The sequence below is a fragment of the Oncorhynchus clarkii genome, chromosome 5, assembly GCF_045791955.1.
Source record: "Oncorhynchus clarkii lewisi isolate Uvic-CL-2024 chromosome 5, UVic_Ocla_1.0, whole genome shotgun sequence".
Taxonomy (NCBI): Eukaryota; Metazoa; Chordata; class Actinopteri; order Salmoniformes; family Salmonidae; genus Oncorhynchus; species Oncorhynchus clarkii.
Genome location: NC_092151.1, coordinates 80,099,174 through 80,109,843, shown reverse-complemented (window position 1 = coordinate 80,109,843; position 10,670 = coordinate 80,099,174). Strand labels below are relative to the sequence as shown.

The following is a 10,670-nucleotide window of genomic DNA, read 5'->3' as shown; positions in this document are numbered from 1 at the left end:
AAGGATTGAGGAGATTGACGCAAGAGCATACGTTGATTATTATTTAATAATACGTCAATATCATAGCAGTGCAAACACTTATAGTATAAAATAGTTTCTCCATAAGAAATGTACATTCACATATAACATATCAACCAATACTGTTTTGTTAACAAAAGGAATATTGGACATTGGAAATATTTCACCATTATTCAGGTTAGTATGTCATGTCTCTCTAAATACAACATACAGTGAGCAATACCTAAACATATCACAATGTTTCAACCCGTATCATATATGAAAATATCGATATCTAGTTCACAGGAAATATAGAATATAGAACCCTTGTCCCTCAATGTTACTGGTTGTCCAAAGCAGAGGTATATAAAAATCTTTTTTTCTCTCAGAGACTGATATGATGAAATGTAGAAAGATTGAATCTGACCTGAATCTGACACAGAAGTATGAAGAGTTTGAGACTTTCTGGTTGATATGATATGCAGAATCACTTCCATGGTAATAAAATACGGGGATGGTTGATCGTGCTATAGCATTCCAATAAAGTTAATCTTGAGTTACAAAAGCACTAAGATCCCTTTAAATAAAACGACAAATGAAAACAGTAAAAACACAGTCAATGAAACCCCATAGCCACAGGTCTGTGTGCTACTGATGTACACTGGATGAGAGCTTCCCAAATGCCACCCTATTCCATATATGGTGCACTACTTTTGGTCAAAAGTAGTGCACTATATACGGAATAGAGTACCATTTGGGATGCACCCCAAAATATGTATGATATGTTTACGACAATATGTTGGCACATTGATACATCACCTAATCCATATCATTATGACCACAGAGGGTCACAGAGTAACCCCCCCCCCCGGCCTCCTACCATCCTGTAATGTCTCAGTTAGGTCCAACATGGCTTACAAACAGAAGTCGATTTCAGACATTTGCTCAACTACCGCAAACATCAAATTGAAGATCGTAAGACCACACCACAGCACAACCCCCCAAAGAAAGTCACAGGTTGAAAAGCAGCAAATATTAAAGACCACTGCTTTCCTTGGCTTAGTTTTCACATGCAAGAGGACTGTTGTGTATGTTGGTCTGTTGGTCTGTTTGTCTGTTTGTTTCGTTGTGTCTTTACCTCATGCAGGCCCGAGAGGAGAGGCCTTCAGAGTAACTGGCTACGGTGGCCTGTAAGAGACATACAGTGCCATGATAGAAATAATTTGACTCTGCATGAAAAGGGTAGAGAATACGAAGGATGATGGTTGCTCTTCAGTGAGAGAATTGTACTCCCCTTCCTGCTTCAAAACCACAGGTCTCAATAAAGTTTTGATATAAATAGAAGTTGAACATGGTCTTTTTGTCATTGAAAATATCACTCAGTAAACAAGCAGGCAAAAACGCAATTTTAAACCACCAAAGAATTGTAACCTCACCACACTCAACACAAAAATAACTCTCTGTAACATGCTCGTCTTTTTTTTCACAGAAATACATACTTTTTTTGTCACGGCAACGCATGCTCTTACAAGATAACAGCACTATCCAATCAGGATCCTCTTACAAGTTAACAGCACTATCCAATCAGGATGCTCTTACAAGTTAACAGCACTATCCAATCAGGATGCTCTTACAAGTTAACAGCACTATCCAATCAGGATGCTCTTACAAGTTAACAGCACTATCCAATCAGGATGCTCTTACAAGTTAACAGCACTATCCAATCAGGATGTTCTTACAAGTTAACAGCACTATCCAATCAGGATGCTCTTACAAGTTAACAGCACTATCCAATCAGGATGCTCTTACAAGTTAACAGCACTATCCAATCAGGATGCTCTTACAAGTTAACAGCACTATCCAATCAGAATGCTCTTACAAGTTAACAGCACTATCCAATCAGGATCCTCTTACAAGTTAACAGCACTATCCAATCAGGATGCTCTTACAAGTTAACAGCACTATCCAATCAGGATGCTCTTGCAGATAACAGCACTATCCAATTAGGATGCTCTTGCAGTTAACATCACGGTCCAATCAGGATGCTCTTAAAGAGCACTATCCAATTGGGATGCTCTTATAAGAGCACTACCCAATCAGGAGGCTCATTAACAGCACGATCCAATCGGGATGCTCTTACAATAAAGCTATCCAGTCAGGATGCTCTTACAATAAACAGCTATCCAATCAGGATTCTCTTACAACGAATGAACATCTATCCAATCAGGATTCTCTTATAATAAACATCTATCCAATCGGGATGCTCTTACAATAAACAGCTATCCAATCAGGATGCTCTAACAGCATTATTCAATCAGAGCTGAGCTACTGAGCCAGCTGACCTCACGGCAAAGCGTAATCTAAGGACTTCTAGCAACAAATCAAGGAGCCAATAGTGATTCTCACTGAAAAACAGTCAGCAACACTGCTACTGCAAGCAGGATAGGGCAGGGGAGATTCCGTTTCAGAAGAACACACACTGTTTTATTGCTACACATTTACTGGAATGACGGAAGGAAGATTCTGGAAGTTAGAAGCATTATTTATCCACTTTAATATAAACACACAGCAAACTGGACTCCAATGTAGCGGAAGGTGTCATCATGCATCCAACAACAGCACTACTGGTGACCAACCCTGAACTGATACAAGGCCCCATCTCTAAGATAGTAGCTGTCATTCTTAAATTCAAAGTTTTGTACATTTAAAAAGCTGTAATAAAGACTAAAACACTTTGCAATAGACAATGTGGTCTGGCAGTTTGTATTGGAGGAATATGGTCCAGAAAATGTAATATGGTCCAGTCTGTGACAGACATTTTTGGCAGAATTACATTTATATGGAAAAGGGAGGAAATCTAAATGCTTGGATGAAATCTACATTGATCTATTTGAAAGATGATACAATTATAACACTTTCACTAAACTCTGCCTGTAGAGTGGTCCGTCGATAAGGCTACAGCTCTGATATAAGATGCATAAGTAGGGTTACAAAATTCTGGTAACTTTCCCAACAATCCCAGGTTTCCAGAAATCCTGGTTGTAGGATTCCTGGATTACAGTTTATCCGTTCCTAATTCCAAGTATCTTCCAACCTGGATTTACAGTTTATCCATTCCTAATTCCAAGTATCTTCCAACCTGGATTTACAGTTGATCCGTTCCTAATTCCAAGTATCTTCCAACCTGGATTTACAGTTGTTCCATTCCTAATTCCAAGTATCTTCCAACCTGGATTTACAGTTGATCCATTCCTAATTCCAAGTATCTCCCAACCTGGATTTACAGTTTATCCATTCCTAATTCCAAGTATCTCCCAACCTGGATTTACAGTTGATCCATTCCTAATTCCAAGTTCTCCAAACCTGGATTTACTGTTGATCCATTCCTAATTCCAAGTATCTTCCAACCTGGATTTACAGTTGATCCGTTCCTAATTCCAAGTATCTCCCAACCTGGATTTACAGTTGATCCATTCCTAATTCCAAGTATCTTCCAACCTGGATTTCTGAAAACTTTTGGGAAAGTTATTTTGTAACTGTCACTAGAGAATGTGTTTCCACCTTACTGGACTGTCACTAGAGAATGTGGTTCCACTTTACTTTTGTAACCCTAATCAGAGGGATAGAAGGGGTCAACCTAAGGCGAGGTGAAGGAATGGTAAGGTAAGGTAAGGTAAGGTAAGGTAAGGTAAGGTAAGGCAAGGTAAGGTAAGGTAAGGTAAGGTAAGGTAAGGTAAGGGAAGGTAAGGGAAGGGAAGGGAAGGCAAGGGAAGGGAAGGGAAGGGAAGGGAAGGGAAGGGAAGTGAAGGGAAGGGAAGGGAAGGCAAGGGAAGGGAAGGGAAGGGAAGGGAAGGGAAGGGAAGGGAAGGGAAGGGAAGGGAAGGGACGGGAAGGGAAGGGAAGGGAAGGGAAGGGAAGGGAAGGGAAGGGAAGGCAAGGGAAGGGAAGGGAAGGGAAGGGAAGGGAAGACAATGGTTAGGTAAGATAAGGTAAGGTGAAGGAATGGTTAGTTAAGATAAGGTAAGGTGAAGTAATTGTTAGGAAAGGTAAGGTAAAGGAATGGTTAGGTAAGGTAAGGTAAGGTGAAGGAATGGTTAGTTAAGATAAGTTAAGATGGTTGGAATGGAATGGTTGGGTATGGTAAGGTAAAGGAATGGTTAGGTTAGATAAGGTGAAGGAATGGTTAGGTAAGGAAAGGTAAGGTAAGGTAAGGTAAGGTAAGGTAAGGTAAGGTAAGGTAAGGTAAGGTAAGGTAAGGTAAGGCAAGGTAAGGTAAGGTAAGGTAAAGGAATGGTTAGGTAAGGTAAGGTAAGATGAAGGAATGGTTAGGTTAGGTAAGGTAAAGGAATTGTTAGGTAAGGTAAGGTGAAGGAATGGTTAGGTAAGGTAAGGTAAAGGAATGGTTAGATAAGGTAAGATGAAGGAGTGGTTAGGTAAGGTAAGGTAAGATGAAGGAATGGTTAGGTAAGGTAAGGTAAGATGAAGGAATGGTTAGGTAAGGTAAGGTAAGATGAAGGAATGGTTAGGTAAGGTAAGGTAAGATGAAGGAATGGTTAGGTAAGGTAAGGTGAAGGAATGGTTAGATAAGGTAAGGTAAAGGAATGGTTAGATAAGGTAAGATGAAGGAGTGGTTAGGTAAGGTAAGGTAAGATGAAGGAATGGTTAGGTAAGGTAAGGTAAGATGAAGGAATGGTTAGGTAAGGTAAGGTAAGATGAAGGAATGGTTAGGTAAGGTAAGGTAAAGGAATGGTAAGGTAAGGTAAGATGAATGAGTGGTTAGGTAAGGTAAGGTAAGGCAAAGGAATGGTTAGATAAGGTAAGGTAAAGGAATGGTTAGATAAGGTAAGATGAAGGAGTGGTTAGGTAAGGTAAGGTAAGGCAAAGGAATGGTTAGATAAGGTAAGGTAAAGAAATGGTTAGATAAGGTAAGATGAAGGAGTGGTTAGGTAAGGTAAGGTAAGATGAAGGAATGGTTAGGTAAGGTAAGGTGAAGGAATGGTTAGGTAAGGTAAGGTAAAGGAATGGTTAGATAAGGTAAGATGAAGGAGTGGTTAGGTAAGGTAAGGTAAGATGAAGGAATGGTTAGGTAAGGTAAGGTAAGATGAAGGAATGGTTAGGTAAGGTAAGGTAAGATGAAGGAATGGTTAGGTTAGGTAAGATGAAGGAGTGGTTAGGTAAGGTAAGGTAAGATGAAGGAATGGTTAGGTAAGGTAAGGTAAGATGAAGGAATGGTTAGGTAAGGTAAGGTAAAGGAATGGTTAGATAAGGTAAGGTAAAGGAATGGTAAGGTAAGGTAAGATGAAGGAATGGTTAGGTAAGGTAAGGTAAGGCAAAGGAATGGTTAGATAAGGTAAGGTAAAGGAATGGTTAGGTAAGTTAAGGTAAGATGAAGGAATGGTTAGGTAAGTTAAGGTAAGGTAAAGGAATGGTTAGGTAAGTTAAGGTAAGATGAAGGAATGGTTAGGTAAGGTAAGGTAAAGGAATGGTTAGGTAAGTTAAGGTAAGATGAAGGAATGGTTAGGTAAGGTTAGGTAAGATAAAGGAATTGTTAGGTAAGGTAAGGTAAGGCAAAGGAATGGTTAGATAAGGTAAGGTAAAGGAATGGTTAGGTAAGTTAAGGTAAGGTAAAGGAATGGTTAGGTAAGTTAAGGTAAGGTAAAGGAATGGTTAGGTAAGTTAAGGTAAGATGAAGGAATGGTTAGGTAAGGTAAGGTAAAGGAATGGTTAGGTAAGTTAAGGTAAGATGAAGGAATGGTTAGGTAAGGTTAGGTAAGATAAAGGAATTGTTAGGTAAGGTAAGGTAAGGTAAGGTAAAGGAATGGTTAGGTAAGGTTAGGTAAGATAAAGGAATTGTTAGGTAAGGTAAGGTAAGGTAAGGTAAAGGAATGGTTATGTAAGGTAAGGTAAGGTGAAGGAATGTTTAGGTAAGGTAAGGCAAGGTAAAGAAACGGTAGGTTAGATAAGGTGAAGGAATGGTTAGGTAAGGTAAGGCAAAGGAATGGTTAGGTAAGGTAAGGCAAAGGAATGGTTAGGTAAGGTAAGGTAAAGGAATGGTTAGGTAAGGTAAGGTAAGGTGAAGGAAAGGTTAGGTAAGGTAAGGTGAAGGAAAGGTTAGGTAAGGTAAGACCAGGGAATGGTTATATAATGTGAAGGAATCTTTAGGTAAAGTAAGACGAAAGCAATGTCATGCGAGTGAAGTATGCATGGTACAGATTTAGGACCTTTGGCAAGTAGAAATTGTGGTCTACTAGCCCGGCTGGCCAGTGACCAAAATCCTTAAGTTCCATTTCCTCACAGAGAGAGAAAGGACTGGGTCCTGGACGATTTCTCTGTCCGTCTGCACTGTGGAACCACATTCTCTAGTGACAGTCCAGTAAAGTGGAACCACATTCTCTAGTGACAGTCCAGTAAAGTGGAACCACATTCTCTAGTGACAGTCCAGTAAGGTGGAACCACATTCTCTAGTGACAGTCCAGTAAAGTGGAACCACATTCTCTAGTGACAGTCCAGTAAGGTGGAACCACATTCTCTAGTGACAGTCTAGTAAAGTGGAACCACATTCTCTAGTGACAGTCCAGTAAGGTGGAACCACATTCTCTAGTGACAGTCCAGTAAGGTGGAAACACATTCTCTAGTGACATTCCAGTAAGGTGGAACCACATTCTCTAGTGACAGTCCAGTAAAGTGGAACCACATTCTCTAGTGACAGTCCAGTAAGGTGGAACCACATTCTCTAGTGCCCGTCCAGTAAGTTAGAACCACATTCTCTAGTGACAGTCCAGTAAAGTGGAACCACATTCTCTAGTGACAGTCCAGTAAAGTGGAACCACATTCTCTAGTGCCCGTCCAGTAAAGTGGAACAACATTCTCTAGTGACAGTCCAGTAAAGTGGAACCACATTCTCTAGTGACAGTCCAGTAAAGTGGAACCACATTCTCTAGTGCCCGTCCAGTAAAGTTAAACCACATTCTCTAGTGACAGTCCAATAAAGTGGAACCACATTCTCTAGTGACAGTCCAGTAAAGTGGAACCACATTCTCTAGTGACAGTCCAGCAAAGTGGAACCACATTCTCTATTGACAGTCCAGTAAAGTGGAACCACATTCTCTAGTGACAGTCCAGTAAAGTGGAACCACATTCTCTAGTGACAGTCCAGTAAAGTGGAACCACATTCTCTAGTGACAGTCCAGTAAAGTGGAACCACATTCTCTAGTGACAGTCCAGTAAGGTGGAACCACATTCTCTAGTGACAGTCCAGTAAAGTGGAACCACATTGTCTAGTGACAGTCCAGTAAAGTGTAACCACATTCTCTAGTGACAGTCCAGTAAGGTGGAAACACATTCTCTAGTGACAGTCTAGTAAGGTGGAACCACATTCTCTAGTGACAGTCCAGTAAGGTGGAAACACATTCTCTAGTGACAGTCCAGTAAGGTGGAACCACATTCTCTAGTGACAGTCCAGTAAAGTGGAACCACATTCTCTAGTGACAGTCCAGTAAGGTGGAAACACATTCTCTAGTGACAGTCCAGTAAGTTAGAACTACATTCTCTAGTGACAGTCCAGTAAAGTGGAACCACATTCTCTAGTGACAGTCCAGTAAAGTGGAACCACATTCTCTAGTGACAGTCCAGTAAGGTGGAACCACATTCTCTAGTGACAGTCCAGTAAGGTGGAAACACATTCTCTAGTGACATTCCAGTAAGGTGGAACCACATTCTCTAGTGACAGTCCAGTAAAGTGGAACCACATTCTCTAGTGACAGTCCAGTAAGGTGGAACCACATTCTCTAGTGCCCGTCCAGTAAGTTAGAACCACATTCTCTAGTGACAGTCCAGTAAAGTGGAACCACATTCTCTAGTGACAGTCCAGTAAAGTGGAACCACATTCTCTAGTGCCCGTCCAGTAAAGTGGAACAACATTCTCTAGTGACAGTCCAGTAAAGTGGAACCACATTCTCTAGTGACAGTCCAGTAAAGTGGAACCACATTCTCTAGTGCCCGTCCAGTAAAGTTAAACCACATTCTCTAGTGACAGTCCAATAAAGTGGAACCACATTCTCTAGTGACAGTCCAGTAAAGTGGAACCACATTCTCTAGTGACAGTCCAGCAAAGTGGAACCACATTCTCTATTGACAGTCCAGTAAAGTGGAACCACATTCTCTAGTGACAGTCCAGTAAAGTGGAACCACATTCTCTAGTGACAGTCCAGTAAAGTGGAACCACATTCTCTAGTGACAGTCCAGTAAAGTGGAACCACATTCTCTAGTGACAGTCCAGTAAGGTGGAACCACATTCTCTAGTGACAGTCCAGTAAAGTGGAACCACATTGTCTAGTGACAGTCCAGTAAAGTGTAACCACATTCTCTAGTGACAGTCCAGTAAGGTGGAAACACATTCTCTAGTGACAGTCTAGTAAGGTGGAACCACATTCTCTAGTGACAGTCCAGTAAGGTGGAAACACATTCTCTAGTGACAGTCCAGTAAGGTGGAACCACATTCTCTAGTGACAGTCCAGTAAAGTGGAACCACATTCTCTAGTGACAGTCCAGTAAGGTGGAAACACATTCTCTAGTGACAGTCCAGTAAGTTAGAACTACATTCTCTAGTGACAGTCCAGTAAAGTGGAACCACATTCTCTAGTGACAGTCCAGTAAAGTGGAACCACATTCTCTAGTGACAGTCCAGTAAAGTGGAACCACATGCTCTAGTGACAGTCCAGTAAAGTGGAACCACATTCTCTAGTGACAGTCCAGTAAAGTGGAACCCCATTCTCTAGTGACTGTCCAGTAAAGTGGAACCCCATTCTCTAGTGACAGTCCAGTAAAGTGGAACCACATTCTCTATTGACAGTCCCGTAAAGTGGAACCACATTCTCTAGTGACAGTCCAGTAAAGTGGAACCACATTCTCTAGTGACAGTCCAGTAAGGTGGAACCACATTCTCTAGTGACAGTCCAGTAAGGTGGAACCACATTCTCTAGTGACAGTCCAGGAAAGTGTAACCACATTCTCTAGTGACAGTTCAGTAAAGTGGAACCACATTCTCTAGTGCCCGTCCAGTAAAGTGGAACCACATTCTCTAGTGACAGTCCAGTAAAGTGGAACCACATTCTCTAGTGACAGTCCAGTAAAGTGGAACCACATTCTCTAGTGCCCGTCCAGTAAAGTTAAACCACATTCTCTAGTGACAGTCCAGTAAAGTGGAACCACATTCTCTAGTGACAGTCCAGTAAAGTGGAACCACATTCTCTAGTGACAGTCCAGTAAAGTGGAACCACATTCTCTAGTGACAGTCCAGTAAAGTGGAACCCCATTCTCTAGTGACAGTCCAGTAAAGTGGAACCCCATTCTCTAGTGACAGTCCAGTAAAGTGGAACCACATTCTCTAGTGACAGTCCAGTAAAGTGGAACCACATTCTCTAGTGACAGTCCAGTAAAGTGGAACCACATTTTCTAGTGACAGTCCAGTAAAGTGGAACCACATTCTCTAGTGACAGTCCAGTAAAGTGGAACCACATTCTCTAGTGACAGTCCAGTAAAGTGGAACCACATTCTCTAGTGACAGTCCAGGAAGGTGGAACCACATTCTCTAGTGACAGTCCAGTAAAGTGGAACCACATTCTCTAGTGACAGTCCAGTAAAGTGGAACCACATTCTCTAGTGACAGTCCAGTAAGGTGGAACCACATTCTCTAGTGACAGTCCAGTAAAGTGGAACCACATTCTCTAGTGACAGTCCAGTAAAATGGAACCACATTCTCTAGTGACAGTCCAGTAAGGTGGAACCACATTCTCTAGTGACAGTCCAGTAAATTGGAACCCGCTCCTTCTTCCTCTCTCTCTCTCATCCCTATTTCACTCTCACTTTCAGTGACTTTCTAACAGCTCTACTCTATCTCTCTCTTGATCTCCACTCTCTATCTGTCAAGGGAGATTCCTTGGTCACTATGGAGACAGTCTTCATGTCAGCCACTCACTCACACCTCCATCGCCGTGGGAACAGCCACAGAGGGCAGGTAGAGGATGGTGCTGTTTGTGGAGGTGGTTGCTGCAGTGGCTGTGCCGGGGGTAGGGTTTCGCATCGTGGAATAGGCGGTTATGGTGGGGGCGGGGCTCAATTTGGTGCAGATGTTGCTAATGGCTGAACGGTTGAAAAGACTTGTCCGGGAGCGATCCAGGTTCCTGGGCTGGTGCTGTGACCCTCTGCCGGGGATCCGCCCCTCCAGGAAGTAGGTAAGCATCTGTCCTTTGCCCTTGACGCTGACCTTGCCACGGCACACAAAGTCATATTGACCCTTAATGATGCGCTGCACATCTTCTGTCACCTGGGGTTAATGTAGGACACATGATAACAAACGACAGCTGAATGATCACCTGCATAGTGTGTGTGTGTGTGCATCTGCGTGCGTTATGTGTGCGTGATTGTGTGTGCGTGTGTCTGTACATTTGTGTGTGTTTGGGGTGCTGTACCTGTATCTTGCCAGGTAGTCCGGTGGTGTCCATCCTGCTGGCCACGTTGACTGTGTTCCCCCAGATATCATACTGAGGCCTCCGTGCTCCAATCACTCCTGCTACTACTGGACCCACGTTAATACCTACACACACACGCACACACGCACACACACACACACACACAAACACACACACACACACACACACACACACACACACACA

At 42.3% G+C, this 10,670-nt stretch overlaps 1 protein-coding gene across 1 annotated transcript in view; it reads right to left on the bottom strand.

Annotated features, from left to right (window-relative positions):
* Positions 1-9,895: 9,895 nt before the first annotated feature.
* LOC139410244 (adenylate cyclase 1a) overlaps positions 9,896-10,670 on the bottom strand; it is a 203,578-nt gene continuing 202,803 nt past the window's right edge. Inside the window, exons 19-20 of the mRNA XM_071155717.1 lie at positions 10,467-10,591; positions 9,896-10,321 (exon numbers count right to left, since the gene is read on the bottom strand). Of these exons, the coding sequence (XP_071011818.1) occupies positions 9,974-10,321; positions 10,467-10,591 (473 nt within the window). The 3' untranslated portion in view covers positions 9,896-9,973. The remainder of the gene's footprint in view (positions 10,322-10,466; positions 10,592-10,670) is intronic.